Source organism: Xyrauchen texanus, chromosome 4, assembly GCF_025860055.1.
Source record: "Xyrauchen texanus isolate HMW12.3.18 chromosome 4, RBS_HiC_50CHRs, whole genome shotgun sequence".
In the NCBI taxonomy this organism is placed as follows: Eukaryota; Metazoa; Chordata; class Actinopteri; order Cypriniformes; family Catostomidae; genus Xyrauchen; species Xyrauchen texanus.
In genome coordinates, this window is record NC_068279.1 from 4,005,070 (window position 1) to 4,029,640 (window position 24,571).

Sequence of the window (24,571 nt, forward strand, 5' to 3'; positions counted from 1 at the left end):
AAAACCTATACTTTAAAGTGTCAAAATTAACTCTGACTAAATCAGATTAATTTGCTGGGAATAAAATGCCCAAATACTTAATGCCCTGTTTGGGCCACTGGAAGGTGCCCGGCTGAAAATCTGTTACTGGGCAGTACGCTGTCAGAGCCAAAGCTTGATTTAGACGAAAAATAAAATATAATCTGTATAAAGTAAAAGCTTATGCGCCATACCTCCCACCACCACCCCAGGAAAATCATCTTCCTTTCTCATCGTGGCTGCTATTGGTTCCAGGGCAAGACAGAATAATAATGGGGAAAGAGGGCAACCCTGCCCCTATCCAGAGTAAAATAATCTGAAATGAATCAGTTTTTTGGTACCGCCTCTACCGGGTGTCTGTAAAGTAACTTAATCCATCCAATAAAAGTCAATAAAAGTATTCCCAAACCCATATATTTCCAAAATCTTAAAAAAGATAATCCCATTCTACCATATCAAACGCCTTTTTCGGTTTCAAGTGAGATGGCAGAGGAGTCTGGTCATTCGCCACTGACCACATGATATTAATGAAACGCCTAATGTTATCAGAAGAGCTGCGGACCCGAATAAACCCCACCTGATCTATATGTATAAGAGATGTCATATCTTTACTTAATCAGTTAGCCAGAATTTTTGACAATATTTTTATGTCTAGCTGGATCAAGGAAATTAGACGATAGCTCTTACCCTCGCTTGGATCTTTGTCTTTTTAAGTATCAGACCGATCCAGGCTTGTGTCATGGTTGGAAGGAGCTCTCTATTCTTTAATGATTCTGAATAAAATCCTAACAAAAGTGGAGCCAGTTCTGTAGCATAAAATCTACAAACATTCAGCGGCAAAGCCATCTGGCCCCGGAGCCTTGCCTGGCCTTAAAGAGTGAGTAAAAGAGAATGATCTACAGTGTCAAAAGCGGCACTGAGATCAAGAAGGATCAGAATTGAAAAACAGCCAAAGAGTCCGAAGCTATCAACAAGTCATTTGTGACTTTAACTTATGCCGTTTCAGTGCTGTGGAGTTTGCCAAAGCCAGATTTAAGGGGCTCAAAATGATTGTTTACAGTGAGATAAGTGTAGAATTTGGAAGCCACAATTCGTTCTAAAACTTTTGCAAGAAATGGAAGATTAGAAATGGGAATAGATTATCCAAATCCAAGTTAGTCTTTTTAGGTACAGGGTTTACAGCAGCAGTTTTAAATGCTGCTGGCACAACACCAGTGCACAGGGAGTCATTTATTATACTCAAGACAACAGAGACACACAAAGAGGTGGAACGTGATTTAAACAAACAAGTTGGAATAGGATCGTTGTACCTGTCAAGTTCATATATTTTGCTGTGAGAATGTGAGAGTGAAAAGCATCATTTTTTGCTGTGTAACTTTTAGAGGGTTAAGGCTCATAGAAGGCTGACTGTATTGGTGTGTCAAGAAGAGAGAGAGTTAGGGTGTAGAGCAGGGTTGTGATGACAGCAGATGATACTGTCTGAATCCTCTAGGCTCACACCCTGTCAGTGCCCGCTGTACCAATGCTGGCAGCAGAGTAGGTTGGTGGCTGCGGGCAACCCCTGCCAACAATCAGGCTATTGAAATGCAGTCTAATGGACACAAATGCAAACGACAGGCTTGCTGCATCAACAGCAATCGACGCCCAACCCATTTCTGCTGTTGTGGACGGAATTAAACCATAAATACCCCCAGGCTCCCTACACTCGCCCGGCACACCCACACACCCACACACACACTCACACACACACACTGAGCGAGAGTGGAGGGGTGACAACGGCTGGTAAGGAAAAGGAGATACAGGTAAAGATGAAATACAAATATTTACTTTTCTTTTGATTTTAGTTTCATACTTTTATCCTTTATTGCACCTTGCATTTTACGCATATCCATTGTGTAAGTGTGACTTAAACGTTTGCACTATTACCACTACTACTATTATGCATTTTATTTACATTTTGTTGGTAATTGTATGATTATTTTAATGCTTATTCTGTATTATATAATAAAGTAATTTCTATTCTATTTGCTCTATTTAGACATTTACAGTATATACAGTTGAAGTCAGAAGTTGCAATTTACAAGTTACAATTCCTGACATTTAATAATTGAAAACATTCCCTGTCTTAGGTCAGTTAGGATCACAACTTTATTTTAAGAATGTGAAAAGTCAGAATAATAGTACAGAGAATTATTTATTTCAGCTTTTATTTCATTCATCACATTCCCAGTGGGTCAGAAGTTTACATACACTTTGTTAGTATTTGGTAGCATTGCATTTTGGCCCAGACAGAACTGGTGTAACCGAGTCAGGTTTGTAGGCCTTCTTGCTCGCACATGCTTTTTCAGTTCTGCCCACACATGTTGTATCGGATTGAGGTCAGGGCTTTGTGATGACCACTCCAATACCTTGACTTTGTTGTTCTTAAGCCATATTGCCACAACTTTGGAGGTATGCATGCATTTGGAAGACCCATTTGCGACCAAGCTTTAACTTCATGGCTGATGTCTTGAGATGTTGCTTCAATATCTCCACATAATTTTCCTTCCTCATGATGCCATCTATTTTGTGAAGTGCACCAGTCCCTCCTGCAGCAAAGCACCCCCACAAGATGATGCTGCCACCCCCATGCTTCACGGTTGGGATGGTCTTCTTTGGCTTGCAATCCTCACCCTTTTTCCTCCAAATATAATTATGGTCATTATAGCCAAAAAGTTACATTTTTGTTTCATCAGACCAAAGGATATTTCTCCAAAGAGTAAGATCTTTGTCCCCCTGTGCACTTTATGGGGGTTTTGGAACAGTGGATTCTTTCTTGCTGAGCAGCCTTTCAAGTTATGTCTATATAGGAAGTTTTTTACTGTGGATATAGATACTTGTGTACCTGTTTCCTCCAGCATCTTCACAAGGTCCTTTGCTGGGATTGATTTGCACTTTTTGCACAAAACTACATTCATCTCTAGGAGACAGAACGTGTCTCCTTCCTGTGCGGTATGATGGCTGTATGGTCCCATGGGGTTTATACTTGCATACCATTGTTTGTACAGATGAACGTGGTACCTTCGGGCTTTTGGAAATTGCTCCCAAGGATGAACCAGTCTTTTTTCTGAAGTCTTGGCTGATTTCTTTGATTTTACCATGATGTCAAGTAAAGAGGCACTGAGTTTGAAGGTAGGCCTTAAAATACATCCACAGGTACACTCCCTATCAAAAGCTAATTGTCTAAAGGCTTGACATCATTTTCTGGAATTTTCCAAGCTGCTTTAAGGCACAGTTAACATCTGACCAACTGGAATTGTGATATAGTCAATTAAAGCGAAACAATCTGTCTGTAAACAATTCTTGGAAAAATGACTCGGTTCATGCACAAAGTAGATGTCCTAAACCATTTGCCAAAACTATAGTTTGATAATATTTGTATTTATTATTTTAGGGCCACATTACAGAATTTCAACCACATAAAATTTGAGAAAAAATATTTTTTTCTTATTATAATTAAAGGAAAGTGTATGTGTTTATTAAACTAGTTTTATAATGGTCTATTATCTTAAAATTGTCTATAAAATTGTCTTAAAATCTATCATGGGTTTATTGTGTTAACATCTTCTAAAGTTCTTTATAGTTTGGTTGTAATTGCAATAATAGAGGAATGGAATAACATTATCAGAGCATGTGGTCAAAGGTGTGAAAAGCTTTATCAAACAGGATAGTAAACATCATTTCTAAAAGATTCAAGTAACTTTGTATCTCCTAGTTTGTCTCCAAATACCGTTTGATCAAGGACAAAACCATCATAGACACTTAGGAGGACACATCACCTCCACTATTCAGATTAGTGTTTGACAGATATAGGTTTTCCAAAGGTTGATTCGTCAATTATCACATTTGCTCGTCCATATTTTTCTTGTTTCACGCACCGATCAGTGTTTTTATCTGCCGTCCTAATGCCGTTACTGTTAATAAAAGCTTGTGATTGGCTTTTGAGATGATGACAGAATCAAATTGTCTCATCTTGTGTGTTTGACAGGCAGAAGGATGTCAGATCAGCAGGGAGTCCCAGATCAACAAGTCGCTGGGAAGAGCCAAGGGGGAGCGGGCACGATTTACAAGGTACAAATACCCCAATTTGCATGGTTACTATATTGAAATCACTCAATGTTACTGTATTACAATCACTCAACCACAAGAGAGATACATGGTAACATGGAAAGATTTATGTTTTTGTATGTTAGTTAATCAGTTATTTTTTTGTTAGTTTGTTAGTCAATCAGTCAGTCAATCAGTGAGTCAGTCAATCAGTCAGTCAGTCAGTCAGTCAGTCAGTCAGTCAATCAGTCAATCAGTCAGTCAGTCAGTCAATCAGTCAGTCAGTCAGTCAATCAATCAGTCAGTCAGTCAGTCAATCAGTCAGTCAGTCAGTCAGTCAATCAGTCAGTCAGTCAGTCAATCAGTCAGTCAGTCAGTCAGTCAGTCAATCAGTCAGTCAGTCAGTCAGTCAGTCAATCAGTCAGTCAGTCAGTCAGTCAATCAGTCAATCAGTCAGTCAGTCAGTCAGTCAATCAGTCAGTCAATCAGTCAATCAATCAGTCAATCAGTCAATCAGTCAGTCAGTCAGTCAGTCAGTCAATCAGTCAATCAGTCAGTCAATCAGTCAATCAGTCAGTCAGTCAGTCAGTCAGTCAGTCAATAAGTCAGTCAGTCAATCAGTCAGTCAATCAGTCAGTCAGTCAATCAGTCAGTCAGTCAGTCAGTCAGTCAGTCAATCAGTCAGTCAATCAGTCAGTCAATCAGTCAGTCAATCAGTCAATCAGTCAGTCAGTCAGTCAGTCAATCAGTCAGTCAATCAGTCAATCAATCAGTCAGTCAGTCAGTCAGTCAATCAGTCAGTCAATCAGTCAATCAATCAGTCAATCAGTCAATCAGTCAGTCAGTCAGTCAGTCAGTCAATCAGTCAATCAGTCAGTCAATCAGTCAATCAGTCAGTCAGTCAGTCAGTCAGTCAGTCAATCAGTCAGTCAGTCAATCAGTCAGTCAATCAGTCAGTCAATCAGTCAGTCAGTCAGTCAGTCAGTCAGTCAATCAGTCAGTCAATCAGTCAGTCAGTCAATCAGTCAGTCAATCAGTCAATCAGTCAGTCAGTCAGTCAGTCAATCAGTCAGTCAATCAGTCAATCAATCAGTCAGTCAGTCAGTCAATCAGTCAGTCAATCAGTCAATCAATCAGTCAGTCAGTCAATCAATCAGTCAGTCAATCAGTCAATCAGTCAGTCAGTCAGTTAGTTGAAAAAAACATTGATTATGTGTAATATGTTAAATCATCTTCAGATCTCACTGTATGAATTCGAGAACTTCAGAGGAAAAAAGGTGGATTTTTCAGCTGAATGTAAGGACGTGATTGAGAAGAATTTGGAAAAAGTTGGATCAATCGTGGTTGAGTCAGGGCCGTGAGTATATGTTGCTCTCTGTCTCTCCAAATCATACGGGAAGCATTTACCTATTAATAAATTTTTCATCATTGATTCACCCTTATATTATTCCAAACCCCATACAACTTTCTCTCTACCGTGGAACACAAAAGGAGACATTTGGAAGAATGTTCACGCTACTGTTTTCCATGCATGAAAAGCAAAGTCTGAACATGTAAACATACAAATGAGAGTAGCTTAGTGGGCTAAAGCACTGAACTGGTAAGTAGAAGGTTGGTGGTTTGATCCCCACAGCCATCACCAATGTGTCCTTGAGCAAGGCACTTACGTAACTCCAGGTTGCTCTGGGGGGATTGTCCCTGTAATAAGTGCACTGTAACTTGCTTTGGATAGCATCTGCCAAATGCATAAATGTATATGTAAGATTGTCATTGACTTTTGTTATGTTTCCCACACAATCCTGCTGTATGGCTTCAGAAGACCAGTTGTAAGGACTTCCAGGAGCTTTACTCTCCCTGGTCACTTTATGCTTTATTATAAGGAAATGAACAGCTCAGACATTCTGCTTATTGTTTGTTTTGTGTTCTACAGAAGAAAGGAAGTTATATGGGTTTGGGACATTATGCGGGTGAGAAAACGTTAAAAGTAGAATCTACCTGGTTGGGTGAACAATTCCTATAATCAATAAGAATCACTCAATTATCCATGATGAAATGATCTTTCTGTGTGTGGATGTTTCTGGACATAGATGGGTGGCTTTTGAGCAGAAAGGTTTTGGAGGGGAGCAGTTTGTTTTGGAGAAGGGAGAATATCCTCGCTGGAGCACTTGGACTAACAGTCAGAACAGCTTCTGTCTCCTGTCCATCAGACCCCTCAGAGTGGTTAGTGATCATTGACACATAGACGATAACACAGCGATTCAATACAGTCCATTGAGTTTTCTTGTTATGATTTCATTCCAGGACAGTGCAGACCACAAAATTAATCTGTTTGAGAACTGCAGCTTTGCTGGGAGAAAGATGGAGATCATAGATGATGACGTTCCCAGCTTGTGGGTTCATGGCTTTCAGGACCATGTGGCCAGCGCAAAAGCTGTGAATGGAACGTGAGTAGGATTGATCATCTTCATTGTTGAATTGTGTTTAAGTCCAGGACTTTAAAACTAGATCACGTAGCCTTAAAGCCTAGGGAACCCCAGGGCAGTTATGGACCCCTGATAGTCAAGGACCACTGGGCACTGGCCCCATTGGCCCGGTCTGTAATCCACTATTCACCACAGTGGTAACCCCCAAAGTTCCAACGTTACAGGAACTCATCTAAATCTCAACATAACAAACATTCAAAACTATTCTCCCCTTGCATTCATCTTGCACAAAAACACATACAGTAACACTTCATTTCAATATTTACACTCTCCATCCAGTTTCGTGCAAAGCATCCTGAGAAATTCAAATCACTGCAGTAAAACTGATGATAGTGAAAGTTTATTTTCTGCAGCATGCTGCGAGTGACCAATTAAGTATTCCAGAAAGCTCTGTAATAATCAATTTTAACTACAGTATAACTGCTAAATTCAGAATGCCGTTTTGTTGCGAACTTGGATATCACTGCACTCTTGTTTCAGGTGGGTTGGCTACGTGTACCCTGGCTACCGCGGAAGACAGTTTGTGTTTGAACATGGCGATTACAAACACTGGAACGACTGGGGGGCCACAGAACCACAGCTGCAGTCCATCCGGAGGGTACGTGATATGCAGTGGCACAAACGAGGCTGCTTCACTGTTCCTGACCCAGCTCCTAATCCCAATCCAAACCCCATTCCAGTCCCCACTCCCCCTGCCCCTACCCGTTACGGCTGCTAGCAGGTAAAGGAGGGTGGCTTGCCCTGACACTGATGACCTTTGCCCTGTCCGTGCTCAGACGGCCAAAAAGAAAGTGTGAAAGTGACTGCCTTAACTCTTGTGTGTCTATGATTGGAAATAAAGGCGACAGCCCCATGCATTGATCTTTTGACCTTAGACTGGTATCTCTGGTGTTTATTTTTCTGCTAACCCTGCGTAAGCTGGTTTGATAGTCTTTTAACAAGCAGGTGTCTCACCCTGACCAAGCTGATGTTCAAAACCTGAATAAACATGAATACAAAGAAAATCATGGGTATTTCCAGAAACCTTAGATATATTAATCTATGTTTGTAATGCCACCTGTAGATATTTCTATTTAATATACAGTATATTTAATGAATTAATTTACATTTTTGGACAATGGTGGAAAAACACTTCTATAATTAAAATTCAGTCAATCTCAGTTGGTTTTGTTTTAGGTTCCAGATTTTATTGATTTTAATTTTTTTTTGGTTTTTGTGGCAGGGCGGAGGAAGGGGCCTAGTGTGCGGAATCACAGACTGATTAGGGGTTGGGTTTGCGGTATCATGACCCAGCCCTGTCCTCCGCCCTGCCACAGGATTGTAAATCAAACATTGAAATATATCAATATTAATATGAACTGTATTGACCCAGCAATGGTAAATGGTCTGCACTTATATAGTGCTTTTATTTAACCTTAGAGGTTGCCAAAGCGATTTACACTGTGTAGCACGCACACACACACACACACACACACACACACACACACACTCACATTCTCACTCATACACCAATGGTGGCAGAGCTGCCATTGGGAGACACTTGGGGTTCAGTGTCTTGCCCAAGGACACTTCGGCACGTGGGCCGGGAATCAAACCACCAACCCTGCGATTGGCAGCCGACCCACTCTACCACCTGAGCCACAGCAATATGTAAAAAAAATATATATATTTGGTATTAATGACAGGCTGATGTTCGGTAGATTTTGAAAAGCAACAACAAAATCTAACATCATCTTACACCTGTGTAGATAAACTGTATTTAATATTATCCTTCTCTTTGTGTATGTGTGTGTGTGTGTGTGTGTGTGTGTGTGTGTGTGTGTGTGTGTGTGTGTGTGTGTGGGCTTGTTTATGTGGTTTATGAGAACATTTTTTTAGGTTACAAATTAGTAATTACAAGGGTATTATGCTATAAATGTGGTTTATGAGGACATTTCTATTGTCCCCATAATTCAAATCGCTTAAAAATCATACTAAACAATGTTTTATTGAAAATGTAAAAATGCAGAAAGTTTTTTGTGAGGGTTAGGTTTAGGGGTAGTGTTAGGGTTAGGGTATAGAATCTATAGTTTGTACAGAATAAAAATCATTATGTCTATGGAGAGTCCTCATAAGGATAGCTGCACCAACATGAGTGTGTGTGTGTGTGTGTGAGCGCATGCATTCCTGTCTCTTCATTCTCTTTCTTTCTTGTTTCTTTGTAAGTTGTTCATTCTTGGCAGAAGTTGAGCTGACTCATGAGAATGGAGAAGTCAAGCTCTTTATTGTCAGTGTACTGATTCCACAGGATTAGAACAAACAGTGTCAGCTGCAAAAAAAAGCACCAGTCTGATGCTTGGCAGGGCTTGGCATTATTTGGAACCGCATTTGGCATGAGGCCTGATAGGGAAATTATGGCAAATTTTCATTGCCTGTCCAAACCACCTATCCACGGGATAGCTACGAGGTTGTTTGTGCAGAAAATGGGCAACCAACCTAGGCCTCTGTGTGCCTCCCAGACAGATTTTAGTAAGGAAATCGCGACTGTAGATGTTTAACTTTGTGACATTTATCAAGGTGTTCTGTCAGGATCCTGTCACTTTGTCAGTCATGTTTATTGTGCTGACAAGATCCTGACACCCACGTTCTGTGTCTCTGTTTCCCATGTTCTGTGTGAGCACACGGCTTCGGGTGTTATTTCCTTGCCGTTCGCTTTTCTGTCTAGTCTGTGTTTTCACGTTCGGAGCATGGTGACTCTTCTGGGTTTTCCGGTTTCTTTTCTGGGTCGGTATCCGGACACTCATGGTCCATTCTTGTCTTTGTGAGCGCTTGGCTTTGGGTCTCTTGCCATGCGCTCTTCTGTCTTGTCTCGTTATTTGTTTGATCACATGGCCAGTGATGGTTTCGTTGCCATGTGCTCTACTGTCTTGTCATTGTGCTTGGTGTGAGCACATGGCTTCTGTCAGGTTTGTTTGCCATGTCCTCTCCTGTCTCAAGTCCAGGCCCCATCCCCTTGTTACCTGGTTATTACTTCATTTGATTCACCTGCCCCATCTGGTTACCCTCCTCATTTTTCCCTCTATTTAATCTCCCTGTGTTCTCTATCTTGTTCCAGTTCATTGTCGAATATATCGTGATGTGTTTCCTCATAAAGGTGTTCAGTCTGGTTTTTCCTGTCTGTTCTTTGTTTAGAGACCTCATTCCAATTCCCCGGCTGGCCTCTGCCCATTTAACTTAGGACCAGCTCGGGGTAGTTTTTGTTTATTTCATTTTCAGTAAAGCCCATTTTCACACACTGCAGTTTAGTACTCGCCTCGACCGTGACTCCCACGCCTGACATGTTCTCAAATGATTGTGAAACAGATATTTACATTTACATTTATGCATTTGGCAGACGCTTTTATCCAAAGCGACTTACAGTGCACTTATTACAGGGACAATCCTAAGCTATATATATATAAGCTATATAATTAGTGTTAGCATGTGGGTGATGATTTTGCATTGAAGCTGACCACAAGTCCTAAATCCCAAAGGGGAATAAATGGAAAATGGCTAATTTTGAGCAAATTATTCTTTCATTCTTCATTTGCATCTCTTTTTATTTTCGGTCTATGAAGATGTGCAGTTTTCCAGGTCATCCTAGAATTATTTCTTGTCAGCTTGATGTGGTTTTCTGTTACTCAAGATGTTTCTACACTCATCTAAGCAACTTAATCTGTTGTGAAATGTTGAGATTTCCTGGCATTTAACTTCACAACACACCATGATGCCATTAGACCTATTATTATATCTATTACTCAAACAGTTTTATGTGCTGTGTTGCAAACAGTATATGATGTAGAGCAGTGCCTAGTCAATCATAGTTGGCAGTTTTTTGGCTGTAATTGTAAGGGACTCGACATGGCGGCTGAGGTAGAATCCATATGCAGGAAGTTTATTAAACACAGCAAACAGATCAAAGACGTTAGGCAGAGACGTAGTTGATTAAGAAGGCAAAGTAGTCAATACACAAGTAAGCAGTCCAACCCATAGACTGTAAAAAAAGATGGACGACGCCCCTTCGCTCTTTTCCATTGGTGAGAACTGAAGCCGCCAGTGTCCCGATATGGCGCTGACATCTTGGGACTTGAGTCTGCGCAGTTGCGCTTTCGGGACCAGACCTGCGCAGTAGTGAGCAGGAAGTAAAGCAGCGAAATCAAGGCCCCGCCCTCACTCTCGCTGAATCAATCACAAGCACACACCCCTGAAATTTTGACTTTTGACTTATGATGGTGTGAAATAATTAATTATAGAAATTTAGATATTACATTTAAAGCTCCAATCTCCTCAGTCCTCCGAAGATCCCGAAAAAAGTCAGTTGGTGCTTCAGTGACCTACTTCGCTCAGAGAACCTGTCAGTCACAGCTGTCAATCATGATGTCACAGCACCGTTTTTATAGCATCAAATAACTAAAAACAAACTTATTTTGAAAACAAACACTTGAAATTACATCAACGTGATAGAAACTACAGTAAATGACAGAAACTATATTTGGAAAAAAGATATGTGAAGTGTAATTTAATTGTTTAGTTGGTCCCATTGAATAACATGGGGAGGCGGGGTTTATGACCTATACTAGGACCAGTCACCGGGGGGCGATCGAGACGTTTTGGCTTCACTTTGAGGGCTTGTGCGACACACTTGGTCCAACCAGACAAACAGAGCAAAACGGTAATCCAGAAATCGGTAATCCAAAAAGACAGGCACAATGGTCATGACAAGAAGGCAATGAGGACAAATAATGGCATAAACGCTTGGTAACGCAGTGAAGCTGACAATACTTCACAAGGTAACAATGGCAAGGCAAGTACAAGAAGTCACCATAGAAGAAACGGTTCAATGTCAGTATTCAGGATATGGCTCCCTCTGGTGGTCGGCTGAAGGGATAGCAGCCTCATTCGTTACAGCACTCCTCTCTCCTCTACGAACAACTCCTGTTGTTCTTATTCTAGGACGTCCCCTTGGTCGTGGTGCAGGATGATTTGGGTGTGCTTGGTGGAAATCTCGAATCAGGGATGGATCTAGAATGTCCTTGGCAGCTACCCGCGATCTCTCCTCTGGTCCATAACCTTCCCAGTCCACCAGGTACTGCATCTGGCCCTCTCGACAACGTGAGTCTACGATCTCTCTGACCATGTAAGCAGGTGATCCGTCGATCTCCAATGGAGGAGGCGGCTCAGGATCCGTGGTTCCGGGGCCAAATGTTGGTTGGACAGGTTTCAACAATGACACATGAAAGGAAGAAGAGATGCGGCAGTTAGCAGACAGCTTTTAGGTGGTTCAATTGCTCCGGGAAACTTTTGAGCAGTTCGCTCAGGTGAGTGAATGCAGCCTGAAGCTGAGAAACTTCTGCTGGATTCATTGGTTAGAGGGCAAAGTAGTTGATACACAAGTAAGCAGTCCAGCCAGGCATACATAACAAAATGGTAATACAGAAATCGGTAATCCAAAAAAGACAAGGTCAAGAAGGCAATGAGTAAATAATGGAATAAACACGTGGTAAGGCAGTGAAACTGTCAATACTTCACAAGGTAACAATGGCAAGGCATGGCTTTATATATTATATACACAGGAAGTCACCATAGATGAAATGGCTCAGTGTCAGTATTCGGGATAGGGCTCCCTCTGGCGGTCGGCTAAAGCGATAGCAGCCTCATTCATTACAGTATTGACATTCAGTTCATTCATCACACAGGGAATGGGAGGTCAAGTAAAGCTCATTGCATGTAATATTCTATGCGTACAGAAAATTCACATAAATGAAATTAGTAATTAGTTGCTTAAAGATAACTAATTGTATCCCAAGTAGGAAATACTGCCCTAAATTAGTGTTAAAGTGAGCTTGTTTTTAGTTGCAAGCACTGCTGCTTACTTTCCTAACAAGTTTCTTCTGGAGCGTTCTGACCTCCACTCATGTCAGCGATGTAAATGAGTGTGTGACTTTAGTGTGTTCAGTTGTGTTCAGTATATTCCCAAAGAGCCCAAAGCTTTCAGCAGCCTGTTCACACCTGTTGAAACATGGGATATCCCAACAGCTCCCCGCAATGGGCATGCACACAAACTTCCCTCCTCAATACATTTTAAAGCTGGAATTGAATGCAATGCATGTCTAAAGTAATTACTGGAAAGAATTATTAATGCAGAATACATAGCATCATGGTGATCCACAGATGGCGGCCTCGCTGTGAAGCTCTCCAATTCTTTTGTTGTTTTTGTTTGTTTGTGCTCTGTTTAGTATTTAATCAGTTTTACCAGGGACAAATTGCTGAACATTCGGCAGCACATAACTGATTTGGGAAAATACAGTACATACAAATGAGTCAACACAGTAGTAATTAGCACTCGCTGAGAAGTTACATCTCACGATTTGACTGCAAATGCTTCGAGATTTGATTTTCTCCCTAAACACTTAATAACAACAAAAACTACCACAGGACTTCCTAATCCATGAGATCTTTGCGTGTGGTGTCTAATGGTTGATTTTGAGGCAGTTTGATCAAATTTTGTATATATTTTTTAAATGTTGCAAATATATGTAGCCAATGAAAATCCCTGAAATTTATCAATTTCTTTTGAGACAAAATACTTATTTATCATTTTCAGTATTTTTTAAGGTCATCAAATAAAAAAAAATTCAATAACTGTCCAACAAGTTAAAGGATGGTATTTGGGGTTAAAAAGCCCCCTTGTTGCAGGGGTTAAAATCCCCTATTAAACACATTGGGTTTTTTTTAAGTGGGATTTGTTATGAAAAATGTTCAAAGTGGCCTCACATTGAGTGATCCAATCATAATAGAGATTAGTTTGGTTATAGTATTGGGTATATATACTTGAGCTGTAATAAAATGCCAAATGCATTTGAAATAAACAGGAAATGTCTGACTTTTTTTCTGAAGTAGATAATTTGAGTAAGCATCGTCTTAATTTGTTACTCAATAAAGCATCTTGCTATCTGAAAATGATTTGCATTTGTTGACAAATTGTGCCCTATAACAATTACCCCGGTATCTACATGATATCACTTTAAACCCCCTAGCGGCCTTTTACCCAAAGTGTGAGGTAAAAGGCTGCCTTACCACTTTTTTATTTTTATTTTACTGAGTTTTAATCGAATCAACCATCCGTTATTTTTTAATTTCAAACAAATTATGTTGCTACATCTATTTTCAATAAAAAAAATATTTTTTTGACCTTGATACATTTTGTGACAAGAAAAAAGCTACATTTCCTTATATATAAAATGTATGATTTAATGTTCATATTATGTAATTTACATATAATTTATAACAACAGGCCTACATATTATACAATATATAATATAATAATATAAACATCTAACTGCTGCTAATATATAATTTGTAACGAAAGTCGTATTTAATAAAAAAATGACAAATCAAAGCATTTATGTACGTTATACACACAGTATATCACTCAAAATAAATATTAAATATAAAAAAGCCTATTTTTTAAGATTCACGCATTTTAATTGAATAACACATTTCCATCAAATTGAATTGTGCAATGTTTAAAAAAAAAACTTACGTTGTAATAATTTAATTTGTTTAAAGCTTAATTCAATTTGATGACAATTTGTTATGAAACTGAAATGTGTAAATCCTAAGAGACAATGTATGGATAGATATAATTTATTATGATAAAATAAATATATCACAATATATCACATAATTAAAATGTATTTATAATTCTTTGTAAATAATTATAGTAGGCCTATTAATATTAATAACAAATTATAATGAATTTTTACGTAATGTTATTTAATATTTTATAGGGAAATGTATCATAATGACGTCAAAATTAAATTAATTATTATATAATATAATTTATTATTAACTTTTAATTTGACTTGATTAAGAATAGACTGTATAACAATTATTATTATTGATACATTTATTATTGTTGTTATTTTTATTATTAACGACAGGACAGTGTGCAACAAGGCGCTGCGCGTGCTCGTCCTCATCTCGGACTCGCGCCGCGCATGCATGAGAGTTAAAAAGTTCTCAGCGTGTGTTTGTGGAGCGCACACGAGCCACGGTACGGAGCGAAGCTATATAATCACTGGCACCTTGTCCCTGTGCCGCATCAAAACCACCGCGAGAAATGGACGATTTAGGTGAGTATGAAGTCGTCTGACGTTTTAAATCGGATAATCATAAAAGGGTAAGTTTGACGGTAGAGCGAGGAATTTACAAAGTAATAGCGGACGGACATCGGGTCTGTTGCCAACGTCAGCGCGCGCCGATACCTGTGTGTTTATACAGCAGTGACTGCAGCAACACGCGCTTTACAACACATTCTTTAATGCTCATTTGACACGGCATTTTTCTGTATCTTCAGCTGTTTGGTGATGCTGCAGTGTTCGTAGATTGTAGTCCGATTGATTTAATGCATTGAAGCACTTGCAAGTTGCAACATTGTGTGTCTTATTAACATCAAACCCTTGCTAGCAAAGGAAATCAATAAGCTTAATATACCTCACTAAATGCAGAAGTATAGGTGATGCTTAATTGTTGAGTTATGTGCAACTAGTTTGTGTTGTCTGTCTGGTGTTAATGCAACTTCTGTAAATACAGAGGGTAGACCGAGTACAGTTGGAGCACTTATTGTTTTTGCTGTACTGCACAAAGACAGCAGAATAAACATTAAAAACAAATTCCTCATGAGATACCTTTATCTGTCTACTAACAAAATAAATGCTAAAAACCTGAATGCATTGTTCATATTTTCTACAATTAGTGTTTGAAGACAAGGAGCGGTTTTGTTACAAGTGTACCTGTTCCGTGTACAGTTGAAACACTACCCCAGGTCAGTTGGAACGTCTCTGTGACAATTGGAATACTCATTTATAATGTGCTAAATATTGCAATATGCCTAAGTTAAGTTAAATACTGACACATGTTATACTCTGTGATTGTTTTAAAGGGGTCATGACATGAGAAACCAAATTTGCCTTGATCTTTTGGTATATAAGAGGTCTTTGTATCATTAAAACGTCCTGCAAGTTTAATATTTTAAGACGTCCTCCCCATTCTAAACGAATCATTTATTTAATCAAGCTCAAAATACAGCTCGTTCTGGATTCATGGTTAGAAGTGACGTGTCGGTTAGAAGTGACGTACCAGCGTTTGCATATGACCGCCTCCAGCACAAGATAACTACGCTTTAAGCGCAAGACAACTACGCTCATTTCAGTATCGCCGTCGCCTCACAAGTGTTCAGTCGATGGACAGCGAGCTCTGACAGAGACTACTTGTGCACAGGAAAATTACGATGCCACACAGATGTGCTGTTCCTGGCTGTGGTCAAACAAAACCTCTGAATAAGCTGCCGAAAGATCCAGACGTCAGGGAAAAATGGATGCAGTTTATTTTTTGCGGACGTCCCAGTCACGGCAGTGTTAACTTAAGCGTTTGTTCTGTACATTTTAAGGATGACTGTTTTGAGAACAAATCTCAATATGATGCTGGCTTTGCCAGAAAACTGTTGCTCAAAGATAAGTCCGTGCCGACTATTCTGGGAACAACGACGACGCAAACTGTAAGTAATCTATTTTAAACTTTAAACTACTTTTTAAAGCGCAATTTCATTCATTATGAATAATCACAGTGTTTTTACTTAGTTTACTTGCATATTGTTCTGGCTGGGGCGTCAATAATTGATACATAGGCACTGACGTTAGCCAATCATAACAGTGGGCGTTAACACTGAAGTCTTAAATGGAAAACGCCCCCAAAACAGACTGTTTGAATCAGAGGATGAGAAACAGGGTGGGAAAAGGTCATAAATCACTAGATTTTAAAAGTTTTTCTTAAAAAAATATATATTAATACTATAATTGCACCTAAGGGAACATAATAATACAATAAAAAAACCCATGTCATGACCCCTTTAAAATATTTCTAATGCTTGCATATGTATAATTTCTAACACATCAGCTGGAAATGCTCTTAGTTGTCTGTCTGTCTGTCATGTGATAAGCAAAACAAATGAATTATTTAAGCTTTCTGACTGAATAAAGCAAACAAAACTCTCGAAGGAGCATTGGGAAGCGTATTTCCTATGGCACGGGTACAGTTTTAACACAGTGTTTCATCTGTCCTCCCCTGATCACCTTGCAGGTTTGCCTGATTTTCGTCCTAGGATGTCCCAAAATACATTCATTGAAAGCAGACAAATCAATAAATACAACAAGCAAAGTTGCTCTTGGCACCTCACCTCCAAACTTCACCATTAATGTTGTCCAAAGCTTACTGTAGTTCTGTTATTAGTCTTAAGCAAGTGTGCCGCACAAGCCCTCAAAAGTGAAGCCAAAACGTCTTGATCGCCCCCCCGGTGGCTGGTCCTAGTATAGGTCATAAACCCCGCCTCCCCATGTTATTCAACGGGACGTGAGACCAACTAAACAATTAAATTACACTTCACATATCTTTTTTCCAAAGATAGTTTCTGTCATTTACTGTCGTTTCTATCACGTTGATGTCATTTCAAGTGTTTGTTTTCAAAATAAGTTTGTTTTTAGTTATTTGATGCTATAAAAACGGTGCTGTGACATCATGATTGACAGCTGTGATTGACAGGTTCTCTGAGCGAAAGTAGTCACTGAAGCACCAACGACTTTTTTCGGGATCTTCGGAGGACTGAGGAGATTGGAGCTTTAAATGTAATATCTAAATTTCTATAATTAATTATTTCACACCGTCAAAAGTCAAAAGTGCAGGGGCGTGTGCTTGCGATTGATTCAGCGAGAGTGAGGGCGGGGCCTTGATTTCGCTGCTTTACTTCCTGCTCACTACTGCGCAGGTCTGGTCCCGAAATCGCAACTGCGCAGACTCAAGCCCCAAGATGTCAGCGCCATATCGGACACTGGCGGCTTCAGTTCTCACCAATGGAAAAGAGCGAAGGGGTGTCGTCCATCTTTTTTTACAGTCAATGGTCTTAAGCCTCTTGCTGGTGTGTATTTGTTTTGTATTTGCTTTAATGGAGAAATCAAGACACACACACACACACACACACACACTTTTGGCAAGAAATGTCTAACTGAAAAGCAACAACAAAGTTATTATTGGTGCCTGGTTTTGTCCACTAATTGTGATGTGGTGTAAGGTCTTTCCCCTAATCTACACCTTGATGTTGTAAACTGTTGGCTGGCCCTTAATCGTAGCCTCCGATGGCACGCCCACAAACCATCCAGCATCTGTTCAGATACATATTTCTCAGAAAATTGGACATTTTTTAGTTTAGTTCTTCTGATTGACTCAATTGAGTCAATGCACCAGTCTGTCTGGAAACAAAGTCATGTTTCGTCGTGGTGCCAAATCTTTTAAAGATACCGTATACTAAAAAATAAAATTGCATTTTGCATTGTGGGTTTTGTGTCTCATATACTATGAAATGTGAAATATTTTTAATCTACATAAAAACACATGTTGGACCAACAGAGTTGTCTGAATGAACAGTTTCATATTGACAATGTTGCTGATTTGTGAGTTCCCAACATGCATTGCAACATGAAAGAATTAAACCATTAGTTTTATCTGCTTGTTTTATTATTTGTTTACTGACTTTATGCAGTTCCTATTGCTTTTTGTTGCTACTGTTTGTCAGTTGTGGTGATGTTAGGAGCTCCTCGTTTAACTTAATAAGGTTTGTTAATTGTCACCATTTTTGGGGTTTGTGTGTCAAGGATTGAGGTCTATTGTGAGTCTATGTCAAACAGTTGTATATACACTGTTTCGTCTGTGGTACACTTAAGTTATTTTCCTGTTAAAATCATGGTTAGGTTTGAGTTGGGGGTTAAACTAGGGATGTGCACGAGGAATCAAGTACTCGTTCTGCACTTGCTACTCTGGTATTAAAAACACTTCTCAAATATCGCAAGTTCATTTTTTTTATGCATTTTCCTTCCGTGAGCAATGCTGAATTAAACTGATTTTCCCTCTTAATCTCTCACCAAATCAACCAGCCAAGTTACATTTACATTTATGCATTTGGCAGACGCTTTTATCCAAAGCGACTTAGTGCACTTATTACAGGGACAATCCCCCCTGTGCTTTAGCCCACAACACCACCACCACTCACTCGAGTTATACTACAATGCAATACTTGTAATATTTGTATTTGGTTCTTGTTGGAGTCATGCCAACATGCAAAACCAACGGACGAGGATCAGCTTTTATGGAGGAAAAAAGGGAAGTGAACTGTGAAGCTGATCAGCAGTGTATGAGCGTGGAACCTCTGAACACCGGCTGAGCATCCTCATGTCGTCAGGATTGGTTTCTGTGTAAGCTCCGGGTGAGTGCAAATGTTTTTTTCTGTTATTTTAAAATCTTTTTTGTTTTCCATTTTTATTAATGCATATTGTTCATTGAATTTTCCCCCAAAAGAAAATAATAGTTTTTTGATGTTATCTTATTTTGAAGCCGTTCTTGGTAACTTTTTTTTTTTTTTTTTTTTTAATAAACTAAATATAAGATTCACACAAGTGTCTTATGTGTTTTGTTTAGGGCTGTCTATTTAACGCGTTAATTCAGTGCGATTAATTTGATAAAAAATAATGCATAAAAAAATTAACGCAATTAATCACACTTCCCCCGGACCGTAATAAGGAAGATTCCTGAGAAATGCAAGCTTGTAGTACCACCTGTTTACTCCAGAGGGCAGTAAGTGAAACTTCAGCTGTGTGAGCAACACACAGTTTATACAGTGAAGAAAACAACCATACAGCAGCAGAAACACAAACATGCGTTACATTCTTGATTTCAAAACACTTGATGGATCACAAATGCGAACTAAGGGATCTCAAGATGTGTTTAAAGATTGAGTATTAAACTATATTTAACTTGAAACAGTGACCTAAACATTTTATGTTTATGATGCTACGCACCTGAGACGCTACACAGGCATGTAAATTGACGGTTCCTTAAACAAGCCCTCATAATAAATCTCAACTGATTGACAAATTCACTTGTGTAATGGATTGCTGTGAACTGTGTGCCAATGATTGACTTATGATCAATAATATGGTAGTAAACAATACATTGTATTCTAAAGCCACTTTTTATATTGTCTTATTAATGATGAACTCTTCTGCCACAAGAATGTAATGTATTTTAATTATCTGAATATTTTTTATTTTATATATATAGAATTTTTAAATATTTAAAGATAACTGTATAATTATTTCATCATTATATATTATGAGGGCCTTTCTCAGCAAATATTTGTATATGCGATTTAATCGCGATTGAATGCAATTAATTCGATTACAATTTTTAAACGATTGACAGCCCTAGTTTTTTTGTTTGTTTTGAAGGTGCATTTTAATTTGAGTAATCGTGTACTCGTTTTTTGTGGGTTTGAGTACTCTACTGCGAAATTACTAAAAAATTCCCATCCCTAGATTAAACTGGGCTTAAATATAATAACATAGGAAAAAGAGTAAAAAGACTATTTGTGCAATTTCAAATCTCGAACTATTATTACGAGTTGTTGTGACATCGGGTTAACTACGGCACAGAGGAAGATTTTCAGTGTACAAATTAAATTTTGGTCACTATGGCATGGCATTAAAAAACTTGGAATATAGTGCTCAAGTCATATTTACAACTTTTATGTTGCTTTTCTGTCCTTTTTGGAGCTTGGCAGTGTAAATCGCCATTAAATTTTTTTAGAATGGAAAACTGAAGCACAGACATTCTGCCTAAAAACTACTTTTGGAAAGAAAGAGTGGTGGTGGCGTAGTGGGCTAAAGCACATAACTGGTAATCAGAAGGTCACCGGTTCGATCCCCACTGGCACCACCATTGTGTCCTTGAGCAAGACACTTAACTCCAGGTTGCTCCGGGGGGATTGTCCCTGTAATAAGTGCACTGTAAGTTGCTTTGGATAAAAGCGTCTGCCAAATGCATAAATGTAAAGAACACAATATTGGGTTTGGAACGACATGAGGGTGAGTAAATGATGACGACTCTTCGTTTTTTGGGTGTTCTATTCATTTTAGAAGGTCAAGACTGATCTGTCTAGATGAGTATCACAGACTGTGTTTGAAGTTCCTTTGGTATTCTTAGTCGCATTTCTAATGTTCTGTTGCAACAACTTGCTTTTTCTGGGAAAGAGTGTTTGGTTATGATGTGTGTAAACAGAGTGTTTGGTGACTGGTTGAATAATTCAGCCTCAGCACACACAGGCTTTATGTTGAAATGGTGCATGCCCAGACTTTGACATGTTTGTGTTTGTGAGAGAAAGTAAGAAAAGACACTTGTGTAGATGAATAAATTTAATATATGAGAGTTCTCTCCACCTCCCAAACATTTGAGTCACACTTTATATTAGGTGGCCTTAACTACTATATACTAAGATGAAATACATACAAGACTATGTATTTACTGTGTAACATGTTGTTCTGCAAAATGCCCACATTTGCTGCTGTTGAGGTATGGGTGTACATAATAAGTACATTGTATCAAATGATTAAGTGCATAGTAGTTAAGGCCACCTAATATAAAGTGGGTCCAAAATTAAAAACAATTGGTAGATACCAATTTATTATAATTTGACATATACACTCACCTAAAGGATTATTAGGAACACATACTAATACTGTGTTTGACCCCCTTTCGCCTTCAGAACTGCCTTAATTCTACGTGGCATTGATTTAACAAGGTGCTGAAAGCATTCTTTAGAAATGTTGGCCCATATTGATAGGATAGCATCTTGCAGTTGATGGAGATTTGTGGGATGCACATCCAGGGCACAAAGCTCCCGTTCCACCACATCCCAAAGATGCTCTATTGGGTTGAGATCTGGTGACTGTGGGGGCCATTTTAGTACAGTGAACTCATTGTCATGTTCAAGAAACCAATTTGAAATGATTCGAGCTTTGTGACATGGTGCATTATCCTGCTGGAAGTAGCCATCAGAGGATGGGTACATGGTGGCCATAAAGGGATGGACATGGTCAGAAACAATGCTCAGGTAGGCCGTGGCATTTAAACGATGCCCAATTGGCACTAAGGGGCCTAAAGTGTGCCAAGAAAACATCCCCCACACCATTACACCACCACCACCAGCCTGCACAGTGGTAACAAGGCATGATGGATCCATGTTCTCATTCTGTTTACGCCAAATTCTGACGTCTACCATCTGAATGTCTCAACAGAAATCGAGACTCATCAGACCAGGCAACATTTTTCCAGTCTTCAACTGTCCAATTTTGGTGAGCTCTTGCAAATTGTAGCCTCTTTTTCCTATTTGTAGTGGAGATGAGTGGTACCCGGTGGGGTCTTCTGCTGTTGTAGCCCATCCGCCTCAAGGTTGTGCGTGTTGTGGCTTCACAAATGCTTTGCTGCATACCTCGGTTGTAACGAGTGGTTATTTCAGGCAAAGTTGCTCTTCTATCAGCTTGAATCAGTCGGCCCATTCTCCTCTGACCTCTAGCATCAACAAGGCATTTTCAGCCCACAGGACTGCCGCGATACTGGATGTTTTTCCCTTTTCACACCATTCTTTGTAAACCCTAGAAATGGTTGTGCGTGAAAATCCCAGTAACTGAGCAGATTGTGAAATAGCTCAGACCGCCCGTCTGGCACCAACAACCATGCCACGCTCAAAATTGCTTAAATCACCTTTCTTTCCCATTCTGACATTCAGTTTGGAGTTCAGGAGTTTGTCTTGACCAGGACCACACCCCTAAATGCATTGAAGCAACTGCTATGTGATTGGTTGATAATTGCATTAATGAGAAATTGAACAGGTGTTCCTAATAATCCTTTAGGTGTGTGTGTGTGTGTATATATATATATATATATATATATATCAAAAAAGTAAAATGACAACATAACTGACATGTGAATCTTGGAGATCTCATATAACCTGTAGTGGGACAATTTTCACATGCCTCCAACAAGTCCTACTGTACTGATGATCACTAGAGAACTCAAGAAAAACAGTGTCACATGTGTTTGTTTAGCTTTAAAATAAATTAGTTTTCGTTCTCTGTTTAGCGAAACTCTTTGTATGCCCAGAGTTGTCCTTGAATTTTTCTCAGTCTTTGTCCGAGTGGTGCGTTTGCCAGGACATTCAGATGCGTTCAGCACGAGTCCAAGCAGGCAGAAGCATGTGTGGAATTCCCAGCACACCTTTCTGCCCATCAGATAGAGATATTGAGGGATGGGGAGGGGGCGAGATTAGAGCAAACTCATGGGAGCGGAAGGTACTGCAGGAATGTTAAAGGTACAGTTCACCCAAAAATGAACATTCTCTCATGATTTAATCATCCTCTTGGCATTCCAGATGTATGAGTTTCTTTCTTGTGCAGAACACAAACAAAGATTTTTAGAAGAATATTTCAGCTCTGTAGGTCCTCACAATGCGAGTGCATGGGTGCCAAAAAGTCTCCAAAATCCACATAAAAGGAGCATAAAAGTAATCCATATGATTCCAGTGGTTAAATGAATGTGTTCAGACATTATATAATAGGTGTGGGTAAATGTAAAAAATATATTTTTTAATATTTAAATAATTTCTTGTCATAAATTCACCTGCGTGCCCAGTAGGGGGCTATATGCACGAAGAATGCGAAGCACCAAAAATACAAGAAGAATGTGTTTCCCTCAAAACGTTAATATTGTGGTTACTTGTTCATTTGTAATGAAAATAATCTGCAATAAATTTGATGCAAAATAGAAGCATCGACTTTTGAGAGCCACCATGTATCTTTGAATCTTATAGTTTGATCTTTGTAAAGTTACTTTCTTTGTGATCTTTTAACTTAAAGTACAAAATAAGTGGCTAGATCATGTAATTAAGAACAATAAAGTTTATTTATCTTTCAACCCATTTTGTAGGCTAACTAAATACAATACCATGATAATACCGTATACCGTGATAAGTGCTTTAGCAATTATCATGATATGAAAATCTAATACCGTCATGTCCCAACTTGCCCTTATGTAGATTAGGGCTGCAATTAATGATTATTTTGATAATCGATTAATTTAACGATTATTAGAACGGTTATTCGACTATACAGCTAATATTGCAATGATTAATAATTCGCTCTTAACCGAATATTCAGCATTTTCCCCGACTTAAAGGTTGTATTAAACGTGCTAATGACAATAAAGAGGACAAAATCATCTTTTAAAAATACCTCTAAATGATATTCAGTAAAAAAAAAATTTACTGCAAAAGCTCCTATTGTTATCAAGTAGTTTTGTCTTTTTTTCCTTTTTAAAAATGTGTAAAAATCCTTAATAAGATACATTTACTTGAGAAGCAGCATATATGATATTTAGACTTGCTTTAAGAGACTGTATCTTAAATATACAGTAAGTGTGTTTTGTATACAAGTGTATTTATTTCACTTGGTTATAATTCTGCGAGTGCAATAAAGACAAAATATCCATATATTCAAGATCTATTCTCTAAAAGAAAGTCTAAATATCTGATATGCTGCTTTTCAGGTGAATGCATATTTTTTAAAGGATTTTTAGATATTTAAAAATATTTGCATTTTTAATATTATATTCAACATTCTTAGAATTTCTTTTTTTTCGTCTGCAGTATAGCTGCTAAAAATGTTTTGCATTGTTTTAAGAGTTTTAGATATTTATATTGGAAAACAAGCCAAAACAAAAACACATAAACCTATTTTGTTGCAGTGTATATTGGGGTGAAGACTTCACCTCTCTCAACTTTCTGATCACTTCAATCCATCTTTAACTCACTAAAAAACAAACTCTCTCTTATTAAAAAAGCTGCGTATTGGCAATTTTCTTCACGATAAGAAATGCACAGTGACTCATATATTATGATTCAATAAGTGGTGAGCCATCACGTTATAATCTAGCTGCATTAAGCGTGTGAGCTTGAGGGATGAGCGTCCCCGTGACAGAATGCGCATCAGCCGGTGCAGTTTCAATCTCTACCCCTTTGATCGGGACAT

At 38.8% G+C, this 24,571-nt stretch overlaps 2 protein-coding genes across 3 annotated transcripts in view; both read left to right on the top strand.

The window, feature by feature from the left end:
* Nucleotides 1-1,668: 1,668 nt before the first annotated feature.
* LOC127640878 (beta-crystallin B3-like) lies at nt 1,669-7,461 on the top strand. The gene is made up of 6 exons (XM_052123574.1): nt 1,669-1,820; nt 4,046-4,128; nt 5,343-5,461; nt 6,192-6,324; nt 6,406-6,548; nt 7,068-7,461. Exons 2-6 carry the CDS (start codon nt 4,054-4,056, stop codon nt 7,303-7,305), a joined length of 708 nt encoding a protein of 235 aa, XP_051979534.1. The 5' UTR covers nt 1,669-1,820; nt 4,046-4,053; the 3' UTR covers nt 7,306-7,461.
* A 7,185-nt stretch (nt 7,462-14,646) lies between these two features.
* pxna (paxillin a) overlaps nt 14,647-24,571 on the top strand; it is a 33,861-nt gene continuing 23,936 nt past the window's right edge. The window contains exons 1-2 of one of the 2 annotated variants that reach the window (XM_052125604.1): nt 14,685-14,740; nt 15,364-15,432. Coding sequence is in view for 1 of the 2 variants with exons in the window: in XM_052125603.1 (XP_051981563.1) it covers nt 14,728-14,740 (13 nt within the window). In the remaining variant the exon portion in view is untranslated. Of the gene's footprint in view, nt 14,741-15,363; nt 15,433-24,571 lie in introns of both variants that reach the window. The other variant, XM_052125603.1, reaches the window with a different exon arrangement.

Bases quoted from the DNA above. Each gene is read 5' to 3' on its own strand.
- LOC127640878 (XM_052123574.1), top strand. From the start codon at position 4,054: ATGTCAGATCAGCAGGGAGTCCCAGATCAACAAGTCGCTGGGAAGAGC. The intron at 5,462-6,191 runs GTGAGTATATGT...TTCTGGACATAG, and splicing joins ATCGTGGTTGAGTCAGGGCC to ATGGGTGGCTTTTGAGCAGA. The intron at 6,549-7,067 runs GTGAGTAGGATT...CTCTTGTTTCAG, and splicing joins GCAAAAGCTGTGAATGGAAC to GTGGGTTGGCTACGTGTACC.